This window comes from Schistocerca cancellata, chromosome 5 (genome assembly GCF_023864275.1).
Source record: "Schistocerca cancellata isolate TAMUIC-IGC-003103 chromosome 5, iqSchCanc2.1, whole genome shotgun sequence".
NCBI classification, from domain to species: domain Eukaryota; kingdom Metazoa; phylum Arthropoda; class Insecta; order Orthoptera; family Acrididae; genus Schistocerca; species Schistocerca cancellata.
In genome coordinates, this window is record NC_064630.1 from 65,105,649 (window position 1) to 65,124,440 (window position 18,792).

At 37.4% G+C, this 18,792-nt stretch overlaps 1 protein-coding gene across 3 annotated transcripts in view; it reads left to right on the forward strand.

Moving 5' to 3' along the window:
- Positions 1-15,680, forward strand: part of LOC126187668 (kinesin-like protein Klp10A) — a 318,100-nt gene extending 302,420 nt beyond the window's left edge. Inside the window, exons 12-15 of one of the 3 annotated variants that reach the window (XM_049928898.1) lie at positions 8,502-8,690; positions 9,033-9,207; positions 9,388-9,477; positions 12,023-15,680. In XM_049928898.1, the coding sequence (XP_049784855.1) occupies positions 8,502-8,690; positions 9,033-9,207; positions 9,388-9,477; positions 12,023-12,168 (600 nt within the window). In that variant the 3' untranslated portion in view covers positions 12,169-15,680. Of the gene's footprint in view, positions 1-8,501; positions 8,691-9,032; positions 9,208-9,387; positions 9,478-11,656; positions 11,740-12,022 lie in introns of all 3 variants that reach the window. The other 2 variants (XM_049928900.1, XM_049928899.1) reach the window with 2 other exon arrangements.
- Positions 15,681-18,792: the final 3,112 nt, after the last annotated feature.

Below are 18,792 nucleotides of genomic sequence, written 5' to 3' on the forward strand. Positions count from 1 at the left end.
CTATCTTCTACCTTCAAGCTCTCAGGCTTTTAAATATCATCTGGTGCAGTCCCCAAGAATCTGTCTTCCCTACTGCTGTCCTGTAAGTCTCCCCTGACCTGGGATTCTTGGTAATTTTTCTGTAACTACTCCCACTTTCTAAAAGTCACCAGACCTTTTCCTTCATCCCTCTTCCTTCTCCTTTAACCCTTCTGCCAGAAGTAGGGGCCACTGGCTCCAGAAGCTTGTGTATTAACTTTTCAATGTATTTTGTCCTGCCGCAACTTAGAGAGTAGATTTTTAATCGACAAAATTATGTCATATCTTCAAAAATTAATTAGTTTTACTAAACTGTTAGGCGTACTGACAAGAGCCTTGCACCATATTTACTACAGTGTGAAGTTCGTTTTCAGTGATCGGTTGTAATTGGAAAAAATCATTACAAAAGAAGAAAGAGAGACTCTTTACATGAATCATCAGCCAGCCATTACATGGTACAGAGAAGAGGTACTGAGTCTGAAAAATGTGTGGCAATGTAACCATTGAAGTGAAGAATCCAGTGGATGATAAAATTAATTTCAAACATAAACTGAACTAATGATCGTATTTACCAGATTGTAAGAAGATCTTTTTTCCCAAATTCATCATTGAAAAATACAGGGTTGTCATATGTTCCAGGCTTAACTATTGCTTCGGAGGTCAGCATTGTGACTTGAGGGGAAACACCTTGTTTCACAAAGCATCTAGCATCCAGTGCACATTGGTCTATGGATTATTCATATGATTTTGAAATTAATCGCTGTTGATTTCTTAACATTTATGAACGTATTCCAAGTTGATTTCTGAATGAATCGTAAGTTGATTTTTGAGTGCATGCATAGTGTATGTAATGTCTCTGCCAGAAGAATCTCAGCTCGCATCTAGAAATAAACTTTCCTGCAGACAAAAGGGGACAGGGCTATACGAGCTGAGCGGAATAAAGCCAAGCGGGTGAATGCCAATCGCTGTTTGTTATGTGGTTGACGGGTTTGTGAATGATCAGCTTTGTTATAATTACTAGCAAAATCCATAGATTTAGGCTACCAGAGTGCAAATAAATGAGAAACAGGAATAACAGTTGAGAAAGATTACATATTATCTACTCGGTGTATCCAAGAAAATGAAATTTTGACAGAAAAGTTTTGGCCAGATCGTCTTGCGTACTATTTGTATTTATGTATTTATTTATTTATTTTTAACGAGGGGCAGGCGGACTAGGAGCAGGAGAGGCACCACAGGGCATATTAATTCCCATTGTCGTGAATATACAAGGGGTGTTTGAAAAGTCCGTGCAAAAATAAAAACTACTTACGTGTTGGGATTAACGTTCATTATTTTTCGACATAGTCTCCTTTTAGACTTATACACTTCATCCAATGCTGTTCTAATTTGTTGATCCCTTTCCAATAATAGGAATTGTCCAAGTCTGCAAAATAGCTATTGGTTGCTGCAATCACCTCCTTGTTTGGATAAAATCTCTGTCCCACCAGCCATTTCTTCAAATTGGGGAACAAATAGTAGTCTGAGGGAGCCAAGTCTGGAGAATAGGGAGGACATGAAACGAGTTGGAATCCTATTTCCATTAATTTTGCGACCACAGCTGCTGAGGTGTGTGCTGGTGCATTGTCGTGATGGAAAAGGACTTCTTTGCGGTCCAATCGCTGGCATTTTTCTTGCAGCTCGGTTTTCAAATGGTCCAATAACAATGAATAATATGCACCTGTAATAGTTTTACCCTTTTCCAGATAGTCGATGAGGATTATCCCTTGTGAATCCTCAAAGACAGTTGCCATAACCTTTCTAGCCGAAGGAATTGTCTTCGCCTTTTTTGGTGCCGATTCTCCCTTGGTAACCCATTGTTTAGATTGTTGTTTGGTTTCAGGAGTATAGTTATGTATCCATGTTTCATTCACAGTGACAAAACATTGCTTAAAGTCCTGTGGATTCTTCCTGAACAGCTGCAAACCATCCTTGGAACACTTTGTCAAGCATGAGCAATCGCGGAACCCATCTAACGGATAGCTTTCTCACGTCCAAATGTTAATACAAAATATTATGTACCCATTGACTCAAAATGCCCACAGCACTAGCAATCTCACGCATCTTAACTCTTCTGTCACCCATCACCATATCGTGGATTTTATCAATTATTTCTAGAGTCATAACATCCACAGGGTGTCCAGAATGTTCAGCATCACTTGTGCGATATGGCCATTCTGAAAATTTTGAACCACTTACAAACTGTTCTAATCGAAGGTGCAGAGTCACTGTAATGTTTATCAAGCTTCTCTTTAGTCTCCTGAGGTGTTTTCCCTGTCATAAAGTAATGTTTGATCACCACACAAAATTCTTTTTCGTCCATTTTTTTACAATCACTCTACTTCCTTGATTCACACGAATGCCATACACAAAGAAATAGACCAATATGGCTCAAACTTGGTGTGTGTGCTTTCCGAAGATGGTAGTACCTAAACATGACCTCGTTACGCGCTGATGGTGCCATCTCTCAGACTTTGCACGGACTTTTCAAATGCCACTCGTAGTTTGATGAAGCCATTACAAAAACACGTTTGAATTCCACAGAGCGAAATACAGTGACATGCAATTGAAGAATGCTGTGTGAAGAGGCGTGGCCCTGCAATTTGGCATGCTGAATACCAAATATCATGTATTACATTTCCTCAAATGTGTGTTCTATGTATCAGACTGTTCAGAAAGATTTGTGCTACAATATGAACATTTTTTTGAAAAGTCGATTTTTTTAAAATTTTGGCATTCTATCTCAAATGCTTGGGACGGGGGTTTGGAAATATCGTAGATCCGGGGCAGAAGCGCGGAGCAGTCTGAGTTGTGGGTAGGTGGGTGGTCTCCACATTTAGTGATTTTGGCGTTTCATCTTAGTTTACTGCTCTCACCTCACATGAAAACAAAATGGATTTCTGTGGCCGGGAGCTATCAAGTGAATTAAAATACTTTAATAACATTTTAGCCCTCCGTAATTATGTTAGTTTCAGATCTTATTTTATTTCCACATTTCTGACAGTCATGCATTAATCGCCTTACAGAAAAATGAAGTTATTTTTGTCTGTTTGCTAAAGAGATTTGGCGTTTATTAATCTTTTCCGCTGAGGCAGTCAATTTATTTGAAAAAAAGTGTTTAATTCCATGCTACTGGCTAGTTTCAATTCTTCGCGGCATTTCAAGTGCATATTTTCATGTTCTAGCACGTATGGCATTATGCCATAATAAAGAACCAAACATGAGATAATACATTCCTGGTAGTCCAAGAAAAGCTTAATGTCAGGTCGAGGCCTACTTCATTGGGAATCTGGACATGTGAATGTGCACTATAAGCCGAATTATGCATTGTAATATGGTTCACGAAATTCCAATGCTCTTGGAGTATCCTCTGATGTCTTGTTTCTTTTATGACACAATAGTGATCTTTAAATTTTTTACACGTACAAACATATGGGCTTCCTACGTCATCGTAGCTGCACAAGAACAGTGACGCCTGTTACCTGGCGCTCTCTGGCAACTGCTGAAAATGATTTCTTAAATCACAGAGCGTTTGACTCTCATTTAAAAATCAATTCTTTGAGGACGGGCTATTTAGAAGAAATTTTGAGCCCAGAAGATTACATTTATGTGATGTATTTTAAAGAGTAACGAGTGCAAAAGAGATCAACATTATATATGAAAGCTTAGCTTCTCTAGGATCTTTTTAATCTATAGGCAGTGGAGAGCAGGCATTGTAATTACGATGATAAAAAATCACTCACACTCCCATCACTTACTATGAATACTTTTATTCTCGCAGCATATGCACAATGCGTGTAGCATAGAGCACATACTACAGGGAACTGATCTGGTAGAGATACAGTTGTTCTTGCTGCCGTAGGGTAGCGATATTATTGCAGGTTGAGCCAGTGGTTCTACGTCCCCACAAATCTTAGATACCAATATTATATGTGAAAACTTTGCTTTTCTTGTAGCAGCGCTGTGTGTATTAATTTAAACCATTAACTTTTTCCTATTTGGGTGTTAGCGCCATTTAACAGCGATGTTCCTGTTGGCTGACTACATCACGTGTCCTATGCTCTGAATATCCGCCGTCATTGGGTGGCGAGATCACGTGACATGAGCTGTGATTGGCTTACAAAAGCACATCACAATCTCTATTTCAGTGCTTCGGAAAGTAATATGCGGTGTTTGGTGGAATTCACAGTTATACTTTCGTAATACGAAAATATGCAGTGTACATGTTGGTACACATCAAAGATCTTTCCAAAACGTGCCCCCCCACCCCCCTTCACCCCTCCTCAAGAGTTTCGTTTACTATAGTGCCGAGAAATTCTTCGCCGGTGTATAAAACCATAGCCATTCAAAGGATTTATAACTTTTACAGTTCCTATAGATAGTACACTGCCACTTAACACTGAAAAAGTTTCACCTGGGAGAAAATTTATTTTTAACCAGGAAATTCGGGAAAAATCAGGGATTTTTTTTTCCTTGTCTGCGTATACACCCTGATTGTGCATCTTTCTCAAGAATGTGGCTCAGCTATATTACTTCATTAAAAACTTCCCTTCATAATTGCTTTTAGCATATTTAAAGCTAATGTCTCTTAAAAATCTTTGAATTGATGAAGTGCTATCTTTGAAGCCAATTTCCTCTTGGAGAATTGTAACGGTATCCTATGATGATCATTATTCACCATTTATATACATTTCAAGTACAGAGCACCTTAAAACACTATTGTCAAAACCATTTGTGCTAAAGGCAACTTGAGATTTAGATGTGTTCCAACGTGTCACGAAACTAACTTTTCCTTAAGTTTCGACACTTCTGTTTACAATTTGCTATACAGTTCTCTTGACACTACATGCTTCTGCAGTTTGTTCTTCTGTCTTCAGAATATTGACAATAGAAGTATCGCTTTCAGATTCACGTTTGAAAATGTTGCAAACACAGTATAAAGCCCACCTCCACCTGCATGTGAAGCACTTCACGTTTATTACTTTCACCTGACATATTTATTTAGAAATCGCACTAATACATTTACAAACTCACATTCACAGCTAATCTGCTACAAGAAACTATCAGAAAGTTGAATGAATAATTCAGTCACCCTGTAAATGAAATTGTGTTGTCACAAAATATGGCAACAGGAAAGTTCTTGCTGCCTAGCAGTAACTCATTGTTAGGCACTCAGAAAGAAAAAGCAGTTTTTTGCTTGCCAGCAATAAAGTTTTTCAAAACTTTTTTTCGTTAGAAATCCAAATGATGATGCAATGTGTGCTTGTTTCTTCAGCAGATTGTTTAGTTGCTTTCATTTTCTTCCCTCCCGTTTTGTCACTGGTGTTGTTGAAATTGAGATTACCTTGCTTTTATTAGAAAATTAATCATTTAGCATTAAGCTAAATATGGAAATTGCTCAAATGGGTCTTTCCCTTTATTACATGAATTGTAATTCTTAAAGGGGAGGAGATATTCATTTAATAAATTTTCATTAAACATGTCTTAAGGTAAATGTTTACTCATTTTGTTTTTGTTATATTAGGCTTCGCTTATTTCAGATAAAACTTTTTCGCTCTGTGTTGGTTTCACGATGTTATGTATCCTTTTAAAGATTTTCTATTGTGTACCACTGTTGTATTGATATGATGTGCTGGCCTGAGGCATATGTAAACCATTTTTCTTGCTGCTTTTTTTGGTACAGCTTTTCTAATTACTAGTATGCTCTTCTTCTTGAGACATGGATGAGAAAAATCTAAATACGGAAGTTCTGTGTGAATAATAGCTTTGATACTGTCCTCTGCAAGGCCATCTGCTGTTTCGGTATGTTGAATGGCCAAGTGCCTTTTTAAACACATTGGATGCATGCTCTTATATTCCATCTTGAATGTCATCATTAAGACCACCACTCATAAACAGAGCTGCTATCAGATTTTTCACTTCTGATTCTTCTATTGTTCTGAAGTACAAATTAATAACTGTGTGGTGCATAGAACCACTCTTTGCATCACAGTAGGCATTTGGTTTTGCTTAAAGATCCAAGTACAGTTGTTGGGTTCCTTTATTTGAGTGGTAGCTTTCATTGCTGCAGCAGTGCATTGAAGCACACTGTCTTATTTATGCATTGATTTATTTTGAATTTCCTGCGTGCTCTTAAGTTTAAAATCTTAAATTTCATGCATGTTCATATATTTATCGGCCACAGTTATACATTGTAATAACTGTTTAGTGTGTGTTTCTGGCATCTTTAGTATGGATAAGGACTGTGATTACTGTACTCAGATGCAAGCTGAGTTTTGACCCTTTGCTCACAGCTCCAGGTGATTCTGGCGTAACTCCTTTCGAAAAATGTGTATTGGCAGCAGTAGAATCATTCTGCAGTCAACTTCAAATGCCAGTTTTCTAAACTTTCTCAACAGTGTTCTTTGAAAAGAAAGTCATCTTCCCTCCAGGGATTCTCACTTGAGTTCCTGAAGCATGTCTGTAATACTTGTGTGTTGTTCAAACCTACCGGTAACAAATCTTAACAGCCAACTAGGTGCCAGCCAAGGATATTCTTGTCAGTCTCTTGCAGTCCCTACTTATGAATTCATATCACGTATGCAAATTGTTCCTTTCCCTCTTACTCTTTCCTCAAGGCCTTCTTCAAAATTTTCTTTTTCACAACCAGGCTGTGGTGCATAGCACTGAATATTACTGTTCTGGTAAGAATTTAATTTTAGTCAGGCATGAAAAATCTCATCAGAAACATATTTTATGTCTACAACATGATCTTTCATTTGATGATCCATAAAAATACAGACTAGACTAGATACACCTCCCTAAGGTCCTTTGAAACATGGCACTACCTTTAGCTTTCACAGAGTCAAGTATGTTGATTTTTCTCATTTTCCTAAAGTCCACACATTCCTCTATTTTGTCTGTGCCAGAATACAGGTGTGGAAACTTTTGATTTGGGTCACATTCTGAGTTGGGTGTGTTCTCCTCTTTGGTCATGATATAGCATTGTGTGTTGCACAGACATTAATATCATTGCCAGATGGAGAGTTAGAATCGCTTTTTAAGAAACAGTGTTTCCATACAAGGCCTCATTTACATTTTGAAGCAATTTAAATTGTTCAGAAGCTAGCTTGCTGGGACTATCACTTCCGAAGATTTGTCTGTTGGGTTTATTTCCCTTAGACTTTGGCATTTATACTCCTCCACAAGACATTTGTTCCCTTCTAATTTAATCCTCTGGAGGGGGAATTGCCTACTTTGGCATGCCGAATTATTCTTCTTGTACGCTGCTGCAATTGCGGTCTTCACTGGTAACTGTGGGCATGGATTCTGTGCTATATCCCTGAAGATTGGGTCCCTGCCTGAACTCAGCTATCCTGTCCCTCTGGCCTACTGAAGTGTAAAAGCTCACAGCTCTGCCTCCCTTCCTCATGACCTTCAGTGATGTTAATTTATTTTCTTTCTACAAAAAAAATAAATAAATAAATAAATAAATATGGTATTGTGTGGAAGACTCGAAGTGGATCAGTATCACAGTCTCTGTTGTAAGTGGCATATTTAGACTTGTTGGTAGGATGCTGGGTGACTGCCGCTAGTCACCCAAGTTACCTGCCTAGAACTTGCATAGCTTATCCTGAAATAGTGCTAAATAAATGAATGTGTTGTTGGTTCCAGTTTGGTACAAGCTTGTAGATTTGACAATTTTTGCAGCTTACATGCCTGTTTTGCTGGGTATTTTATCAAATAGCTTCTTATGTAGCCTCAAGAGGCTGAGTGGACCCTGTTTTAGATCTTTCCACCATAAAAAAAATTTAAGGTAGTTATGCAGAATAGAACCTGGGTCCTCCCAGCCACTGGCAGATAACTCTAACCACTATACTACTGCTGAAGAATGTGGAATAATGAAAAGGTTGGACTAGGAAATTCTTTCCAAAACATACGAAGAAGAGCTCTGCAAGTGGTCATACATGCTTCTGTTACAGGAGTGTGTAACAAAAGTGCTGGAAAAAAGTCCAAACTGACAGATATTTCAGGGGTGGTGACAAGAAGGGCATTTAGCCACAGCCACCCCTTAAATTAACAATGCCAAATCTGTAAATCAGGGTGGTGATTCCTCTGAAAAAACATGGAATTTGCAGGGAATTACATTTTACTTGGAAAGCATTTGAGTTGAATTTAAATTAATTTTAAAAATCTCAAATTTTAAAATACTTAATATTTCAAAGTGTGTTAATAATCGTAATTTTGTTCCATGTATAAATTACTGATCTTTAAAAAGTATAGGCAAACTACTGCTTATGGCCAGTAATATCAGCCAAGAGGGAACAAAAATTCTTCTTTTGAAAATAGCTGTGTTGATGTGGAACAAAGGCAGAAAAGGGGAGAGAGGAGGAATTGTGGTAGGACTGTAGTGGAGCCAACAATAATATTCAGAACATATTCTACTGTTTATTTTTGTATTACAGATAGCGATGATAAGTCCTGGCATGAGTTCCTGTGAACATTCCCTGAACACTTTACGTTATGCTGATAGAGTAAAGGAACTAAATGCAACTGATCTCACTGAAACAAAAGTGTCACCAAGCGAAGAAGAAACTATGAGAGTCGACGACAACTTAGAAGATAGTGACCTTGCACAGCTGCGATCATTAAATGTGAGTGCCAGATTTTGTAATGGTGATTGTTTTTGTGTGAGTGAGTGAGTGAGTGAGAGAGAGAGAGAGAGAGAGAGAGAGAGAGAGAGAGAGAGAGAGATTATTTTATAATGCTGGCTGGCTTTAGTTCAATGTAGGCACATTCAGCTAATCAATCTCCAGTCCCCATACAGTGTGAGTGCACAGTCCATCAGCAATTTGATTGCAAGCATAAAGTTAGAATTTTGTTACTGACTTGAGTGTTTGCTTATTTAAATGAAGTGAACATAATTTAATAAGTAAAATAATGCAATATTTTTACATCAGGGTTTGATGTATCGACTTTATCCGTGTCTTTCACAGGCTGAAGAAATCTCTGCAGACTTATACACATTCCACGAAGCTGTTTCGCATCTTCAGATATTAGAAGAAGAAGTTATTGATACACACAAACATTTGTTAGAGTGTAACCCACACTGGCATCACGTGGCTGAGAAGCTTTTTGCGCTTACAAATGAAGTGGATTATGACCAAGATGGTGAGCAGCATCAGAATTACTGTTCTAGTATGAATAGCATAAATTGTACATGCAGCAGTATGCTGAAAACCTATACAAATAATGTAATTAACCGTGGTGATCTCCAGACTAGTAATTGTAGGACAATAAAGAAAAATGAAGCTAGGGTTTCTTTTGTAAAAGGGGCAAATGATGTTCTAGATAGTATCACTGCCACACGACATGCAGGAATTACCCACAATGCTTTATTTGCTTCCCCTCACAACAAAGGCAATTACACAAAGAAAAGAGGTGAGTCGTCACCTAGAGAAAGATACATATTTTATATTGCTTGTACGATTCCCATATTGTATGTTGCATTGTTTGTCCTATTCTCACAATTTTAATACAGTGAATGCATTACAGTTCAGTGACTGTCATTGACAGTTCACCGTTTGGTTTGTGTGCAAGTTTGAGTGCATGTGTGTGTTCACACATTTGCCAACCACTGACTGCTCTGTGTTCTGCAGTTTGTTGTATGTTTATAATTAAGTTTGAGTAAATTTGTTTGTGTTTTAAAAGTTGTTTTTGTGTGCTGACATCAAATTAATAAGAGTTAACAGAGTACACTGTTATCTGCCAGTTATTTTTAATTTTTAACTTGAGTTGCTAGATTAAAGTATAAAATAATGGGAGGGCATATTTTGTTTTAAAAAAATGTGACACAAAATGAACAAAATGTGACTGTATTATTTTTTGTTTTATGAACCTTTGAAACAGATTTTCTGTGGTGTTTGGAATTCTTGTAATTAAAGATACAATTTATTTATTCAATTTACTTACTTTCCCTACATTAGTAGTCAAATTTTTAGGCTCTGAAGTGCAGAATGACTCGTCAACAGTAAGATGAGAGAACAACACTCCCCCCTCCTCCTCCCACCTCCACCCCCTCCCCCTCTCTCTCTCTGGAAGATGAAAAACCTTACTTTTTGATACTTAAGTGAAATCAAGAGATACAGTTGCGCAGATTCACTTGCCATTAAAATCCACATACCATTTCTTACACACACACACACACACACACACACACACACACACACACACACAAAATAATTCAGCTCTGCTTATGCCTGAATTACTTTCAGATGGACCATTCCAAGGGAACATTATTTCACATATCTCTAGCACATGATAAAAAGTTAAGGCTCCTATGTCACTAATAATCTTTGTGCTTAAAAACTATCCTTGGATTTGATGATGTTACCTGCCAATTTCTGTTCTTAAGATAGCTGATTACAAACTTCAACCATTCAGATATACAGATTTGGTGAAATTAAGTTGAATAGTGCTTTTTCTAGAGAAACAGGTGTGGCAGTTTAACTATCATTTCAGGTGTAATTTTGTTAATAACGATGGTGGTACATTAAGGACATTATTTAATTATAACCTACAGCGAGATCTCAGGTTTGATCCTAGATTGCTCCAAAGATCTTTATCTGTAACTGACCACTTTCAGCTCTGGCAATGTTAGTTAATGTGAAAAATGCAGATTCACACTATAGTTTGCCATCCATGTTGAACTTTATAACTTGCAGGGAAAGTCAGTTCCCTAGTTGGAGGAGGGCATTAGCATATCGCCTCTAGTGTGACTGGACAGTGCCTAGTAAAGCTCTGTGGTGTTAAAACCAACCTTCAGCTTGAAGACAATCCCCACCCCACCTCCTCATCCCGTACACTGATAATTTCACAACCCACGAACACAATACTGACGTGGAAATTTAAGTAAAGTAAATACATCAAGATCCAGTACTCTTTAGTTAGTCGCTTGACCTTAAATAGCTATATAATTCAGTTACGTGCCCTGTCTTTCCATCCCCCCCCCCCCCCCCCCCCCCCCCCCCCCCTCTCCCAGGTCCATCCCTCTGTGTGATTTTTTTGTAGTAGTAAACTTTCTACAGGTCAGGATTGTCTTTGAAAAAAAGACTTTGACTAGGATACAAAAGAAAATGGAAATTTATTAAGGCACATTGCAACTAGGGGAATACTGTGCATGTGCATGATTGAAGTAACTTCATTTAAAACTAATGTTCTTTTGTCACGTTAAACATAGTTCAAATGTATTTATAATTTATCTATTTGCAAACTCTATAGTGAGATATTGCCAGCTACTGAAACGGATAGCTTCAATAATTTTGTTAACAGTAAAACTGCCGTTGACACCAGTCAATAATAGTGTAGGGTCAGCTGACCATGTAACACAAAGGTGTTTACTGATTCAAATTTCATATATTTTCTCCAGATGAAACATTCAAAGTAGGTACATTTTCATAGTCGAAGCCAGTTTTGGATGGTAAAGGTACTTTTTATTTGACATATTAAGAACTTAATAATGAAAACAAATGAGATAAAAATACCTACACAGGTTCATTTATTTTCACAGAATTTATTTTTATTCATAACTGAACTTTTGTTACTAATATTTCTCTTACAGATTGGCAAAATAGAAAGGTATTCAGAATTGATTCTCAGATATCTCGTAACCTTAAACGTCGAAGTCCCTCGAGCGACTCTTTGGTAGGAAGTTAAGATGTCATGGTCCCTAAGTTGTTTTAAATTCTATGGTGGTGGAAAAATAATAAAACTCTTAACTATTTTGAAAAAATATTTACTGCATCTGCTTCACTGACTCTGTGTGTTTTATTTTTCATGACTAAACCATATTAATGTTATTGGAAGTATCAGAAAGCTTCACTCACATAAAATCTTACTCATTATTTACATTACACATTTCTAGCAATAATCCCTGCTGTTCTGCACAGTAATACTTCAATTTTTGCACCATGTGTTTCTGTTTCAGCTTATTCAAAGCAACTTGATCAGCTCCTAACGCAGGAAATTGAAGCACTGATAAAGTGCAAAGAAAAAGTAGCAGCGTTCAGAGCACAGTTAGAAGCCGAAGAACTCATAAGCCAGAAAATAAAGCGCCCTGTTCGACATAATTAATTTTGTAAATCATTTTGAAGGGTATTCCGTATGGCCCAAGAATGAACTAAAATTTTTAATTTAATTTTATACATATGTACACCCCTTAATTTTTGTGTATTTTGAAGGATCATCAAACAATCTGTATTATGTAACCCATTCATCCTTTAAACATAGGACGCTTAATAATGATAAATTTTAAAGCTCCATGTTACATTTCATTATCCTAGTTAGTTTGAAAAATAACAGTTATAATACTCGGAAGCAATACATTGTTTCATTGTTTGGCATAAAATGAGCATGACGTGATATGTCCATTCACTGAACAACATATTTTTTACCATTGATTGTAATTTTTTCTTATATATATGTATGTAAATTGCAAAGTTTCTTCCTTCTGTTCTCCTCTCTGTGTACCCTGTTCCTTGTCATTCTTCCACAGAATATATATACATGCGTAATTTTTTGTTCTTTGTACAGAATGCGTTTTTATAGAAAATACAGAAATTCTTTTCTCATATTGCAGTAATTGTAATTGGCTCTGGAACTAAAGTATATGTGTAATATTTAATGAGTCCTTTCCCACACCTACTGAAATCAAAAATTTCTTAAGTCGCACCAGGATCATTGTGAGAGTGGTAGTTTGGGGGAGGGGAGAAGAGGATTTCTCAGAAAGAGCTAAGGATCTCTTGTAGGAACCAATATTTATAAAGTTTTACTGTCTGTATTAATCATCTACCAAAAGTTTATCAACAATAATAAGAATATTGTTTATCTGTTATGATACTTGTTTCTATAAGAGTGCAGAGTTCTCCCACAAAAAAATCTGTTCTCATTACTTCATGATTTTGAAAAAAATTGCAGCAATTTGAATTTTTCTGTCTTTCTAATCATAATTTCATAAACTGTCTGATCTTTGTTATTACTCCTTCCACTGGTTGTTTTTTCTTCCCTCCATTGCCATTGACACTACTCGGTGCACTGCAGGAGCTTCTGTCTTTTTATTGCACTTCACTGAGTATACTATTATAGTAATGTAGATTAAATTCTCTTGTGTAATATTAACTGGACCATGAACAGTGCTGAGAATGGTCAGCACGGAGTTGAACTTTGTCTGTAATAGGAATCTATTGTACGAGAGAGCTAATCATATTTATGTTGTGAATCCCACTTCTGACCCATCTCGGGGGGGTTTTGTAGAGAAATTGTCTTCTTTCAAAGTAAAAAATTTCTTTAAATTTCTGCTCATAATTCCCTGCACCTGGCAAATTGTCACAGTCTGCAAAAATGAGCTATCAGGGCTAATTTGTCTTGCAGAGAAATTTGGTTGGTGAATTTGTGGGTATTTTATTTTCCTTTTTTGCTTTGAAAATGTAAATAAATAGTTTCATTTACTCTTCTTTTTGTCAGTAACTCTAAAGTCTTCCATATAGAACTCTTCAAACCAACAAACCCTCCATTACTAGCTGAAAAACACTGTTAGAAGTTCTGTTGTTCAATTTATTAAAATTGCCAACAATAGCTCCAAAGCATAAAAAGAATGTGCTGGAGATGAGACACCCGTTTGTATCCACTGAATCTGGAGAAACAAAATTCTCCATTAACAATCATACCAATAAGTGTTGCTATTAATCGTCATAGTTACATCTACCCCCCCCCCCCACCTCTTTTTGTGATCTTGTGTTAAGTATTATTTAAAAATTTTCCTCCTTCACTTCTCTCTGTATATGTCCAAATTAATAATCTTCACCATTTACATTGTTCTGCTTCAGGATATAAATATTTTGTTCTGGTTTCCATACCTAGCATCTCATACCATCGTAAATTACCAGACATCTAGTCTGACAATTTATTCAGTGACGAGATTTTACTAAAGGCTGAGGCTCTTGGTGAGAATATGATCTTCGAGCCTTCAATTTTTAAATAATTTTTTTTTTATTTGAACAGATGTAAGTTTTTATAGATTAAAAAGTGGCTTCAAGTATCTGTGTGCTATGAACCTGAGAGAACTGTTCACACTGCTGTGAAACAGTGGATTGTGTTTTAGCAAGCAGTTGCTTATTTCTGTAAAATATGTGACATCAGTCTTAAGGTGTATACCTTGGAGATTGAATTTATTATTAAAAATAAGTGCTGAAACTGGTCATTCATCAGTCACTACAATAAAATATGAAATACGTGTTTTTATGTTGGTGGATGTGTGCATGGTGGGGAGGGGAGGAGAAGGATGTTTGTGTACATGAAGGCCTGTTTAATATTGGTGGACTGTAGTCCATTCACACATGTATGTTGTCTATGGTACAGTGCTTTGCAGCAGATACTTAAATATTTATCAAATACTATAAAAATGCTGAGACTTCAGCTCTCAAACTTCATGCTGCTTAAAAGAAAAAATCCCTGAACTAAAGTTCATTTTGAAATTGATTTCTTGAAGAACATGTTGAAGTGTTAGTTAAAATACCTTGCAAATAAATAAAAGGGCAATATTTTTTTAATATTATAACTGTTTGGATGAAGTAGTCTCGAAAGTTACTTTGCCGAAGTCAGTAGAAGGTATGTAAAGGGAAAACAATACACCCTTTACTGTATATTACTGTTCTTATTTTAAATTATTGTTTTCGAGGATTACTACCGAAGGTAAAGCACTGTGCCTGGAATACAATAAATACAAGAGTGTCAGTGAATGAAACCAGCATAGAAAAACAGCTGGATAGTTCATAAATCAGTAATTAACATACACAAGATTTCAAGCACATAAGACAATTAACTGTAAAATGCAGTTTCTTGAAAGAAAAATTTCTTGACAAGTTACTAAGTTTTGGACGGATAACAAACAAAAGTGTTTGAAGAGCACACTATACGTGTCACTTCATTTGGTGAAACAAAGATGAATTTCTTATGGGTACTGGTACCCCAATTATTACACCATTTTATCCTTTGTCATAAGAGTTCCAGATTATAGCTGTCTATGGCTGCTGATAAGGCCATGTGTGTAATGTATGATTACTAATATGTTGTTTTGACTGCTGCTATGCTGGTTGTATATTGCTGTAAATATTACCATTAATATAGTATTGTTTTGTACTTTGAGGAAAAAGTTGTTGACATACAGTAGGGAAATTATTTCTCCGGTGTTACATAATGCACCTGTGTGACTTGGTGCTTTGCTGTAGTCTTCACCGTGTGGTGGCTTATAACATAACCTAATTTGTTGCAATGCCAGTTTATAAGGTAGGTTACAAACTAGATGCAGTGGATATAACGTTGTTGATACCATGACACAGATTTATAAGCATTGAAAAGAAAATTACAAAATATTTTGTGCTAAATATGCAATTTGAAGGGAGACCAAATGATTTGTACTTGCATCAGCTAATGTTACTTCATATTAAGTTGTAAAATTTGAGGGTTAGATTATGTCATGTTCGTAAATGCATTGGTTTAACCAAATGAAAAATGCTCTGTATCAGAGCGACAGGAGAAGTTTGTAACATAAAATGTCTTTTATCTCAATAAATCATTATAGTTGCTCACAGTGTTGTATTGTTTTTGTCTGAGATCAATGAGGAGAGTTTGGATGTATGCGTTCGATTTTATCTATGCATATTAGTTCTATTTCCTTCTTCTTGTGAAACATGTATGGCACTGGAATAAGTTTGTGTGGAAAAAGATTTGTAGGGCAATGGAATTTTGTCCTGTTTGTTTCTACAGCTCTGAATACAGAAATCATTAATAACACTTGTTGATCAGTGTTGAAGCAACATGACTGTGTCTGAACTTCAAATAGGAAGCAACATAAAGATTGAAATTCTGTAAGCAGGACCCAGATTTTAATGACAAGCCACTTTTTCTTGAACTTTAGGGCGAATTTTACAATAATTTATGCACTAATCCAGTTATTGCAGAGTAGACAAATGTATTTTTACTGTGAATATAACATCACTGATATTGTCACTAATATAACTATTATTGTGAAGCTCTTTTTATCTGGAATATAGAAGACAACCAGATTTACACAAGAGTCGGTTCACTGACTTACATGGTTGCGCAGGGTCAATAAAAGGCTCACAAAGCCAACAAAGGCTGCTTCCAATGTAATAAACATTGCACATGTGGTCACAGTATTCAGTCTGCTTCCACACACTGAAAGTAAAGTTATCTAACAGTGTTCTTTTGTTCGTGATTTTGGGGAGATAATCTTAAGCACTGATGGAGAAATATTATTTTATAAACCACGTGAACTTTAAGTTGGTGCAGAAAAGAGCTTTAACACGCAACAACATTGTAATAAAGCCAAACACAGCAGCTATGTGAAGATAAGTGTTGAAAATGACATCAGACCAACCCTATAAGTAATTGAACATTGGAAAACCTGGGATGGAATAACGACAGTGTACCCACCCCCTCACACCCATTAAAAGAAAGAAAGAAAGAAAAAAAAACCCACTCCCACCACCATACAGAATCCAGAGTCTAAACAGACTCACACACAAGCCTTATCCCCACAGAAGTATCACTCCTTTCCAAATGCCTCAGCTGTTGCCCCACTCAAAATTTGCCATGCAGGACTTGTTAAAGACCTTCTCTCCTCCTTCCAGTCCCTACAGTGGAAGCACTTTTTTGCCACCAACCCTACCAATCAGACTCAACCAAAGACCAATGTTAATCCTGCCTGACTCAGTTCATTCCTCCGTCCAACCATGATCCACCCCACTGTCCTCAAATCACCCCCTGTTAACTTTCCACAATCTCTCAGCCTCGAATCTTGCATCACCATCATTCCACAAATCCCTCAACATGCAAGCTAACCTTACATCCACAGAAAGAGCTGCAATCCACCACCTAAAAATGGATCCCTACGTTATAATCCCACCTGCTACAAAGACTCAATCACTGTTGTTTTAAACTGCAAGGATTACCTGGTAGAAGGCATCTGCCAGCTGTCAGATTCATCCACCAGTTAACCCTGACACAGACACCTCATTCCAGAAATCCAGCAGCATCTCAAGTCTCTCCTCAAATCCTTAGTCCCATCCCAGAACCTCTCCCTGGAGTCCATCTCTCTCCTCGGCCCTACCACTCTCTACACTCCTGCATTCTAAGTGCTTCCTGAAGTCCAGAAACCCAACTGCCCAGGCCGCCCTATTGCCCCACACCCCCCTGCCCCCGAGAGAATACTGATGAAGGCCTGTTTGGCCGAAAGCTGTTTTTGACATCTTCTTTTTGTGCTTATCATTGACTCGGCATCTCTGCTATATAGTGAGTAGCAACTATAAGTAGTTGGATAGATAACAGATTCATGAGGAGCATTTGAAAAGTCCGTGCAAAAATAAAAACTACTTAAGTCTTTGGGGTAAGCCTTTTTTATTTTTTGACTTAGTCCCCTTTTAGACTTTAGACATATCACTTCGTCCAATGCTGTTCTAATTTGATGATCCCTTCCGAATAATAGGAATTTTCCAAGTCTGCAAAATAGCTATTAGTTGCTGCAATCACCACTTTGTTTGAAAAAAGATTTTTTTCCACCACCCATTTCTTCAAATTTGGGAACCAATTGTAGTCAGAGGGAGCCAAGTCTGGAGAATAGGGGGGGGGGGGGGGGGGGGGTGACACGAGTTGGAATCCTATTTCCAATAATTTTGTGACCACAATTGCTGAGGTGTGTGCTGGTGCATTGTTGTGATGGAAAAGGACTTTTGTGCGGTCCAGTTTCCGGCGTTTTCCATGCAGCTTAATTTTCAAACGGTCCAATAACAATGAATAATATGCGCCTGTAATAGTTTTACCCTTTTCCAGATAGTCCTTGCAACACTTCACACAATTCAGTTTTTGGTCAAGCGTGAGCAATCACAGAACCATCATGCGGATAGCTTTCTCATGTCCAAATGTTTATGCAAAATATTATGTACATGTTCATTCGAGATGCCCACAGTACTAGCAATCTCACACATCTTAACTCTTCTGTCACTCATCACCATATTGTGGATTTTATCAATTATTTCTGGAGTCGTAACCTCCACAGGGCATCCAGGATGTTCAGCATCACTTGTGCCCATATGGCCACTCCTAAAATTTTGAAACCACTTATAAACTGTCCTAATCGAAGGTGCAGAGTCACTGTAATGTTTATCAAGCTTCTCTTTAGTCTATTGAGGCGTTTTGCCTTTCAAAAAGTAATGTGTAATCACCACACGAAATTCTTTTTCATCCATTTTTGGACAATCACTCAACTTCCTTGATTCACACGAATGCCAAACACACAGAAATAGACCAATATGGCTGAAACTTGGTGTGTGTTCTTTCCAAAGATGCCACTAACTTAACATTACCTCGATACCTGCCATTGGTGCCATCTCTCAGACTTTGCATGGACTTTTTAACACCCCTAGTACTCAGCAAGCAGCAGGAGAACACACCTATAAAAAGGTATTATTAAGGAATAAATGGGATGACTTGCCATCGATAGGTACACAAACAAAAGTTGCAGAGCTTTGCTACCTTTCAGAATGAACTTCCCTTTTCAAACTTGTAGGAGTAGCCCCTTCTCCCTCACCGCTTTTGCAACCCCCTCCCCTCGCCGCTTTTGCAACGCCCCCCCCCCCTCGCCGCGTTTTGCCCTCCCCCCCCCCCCCTCGCCGCGTTTTG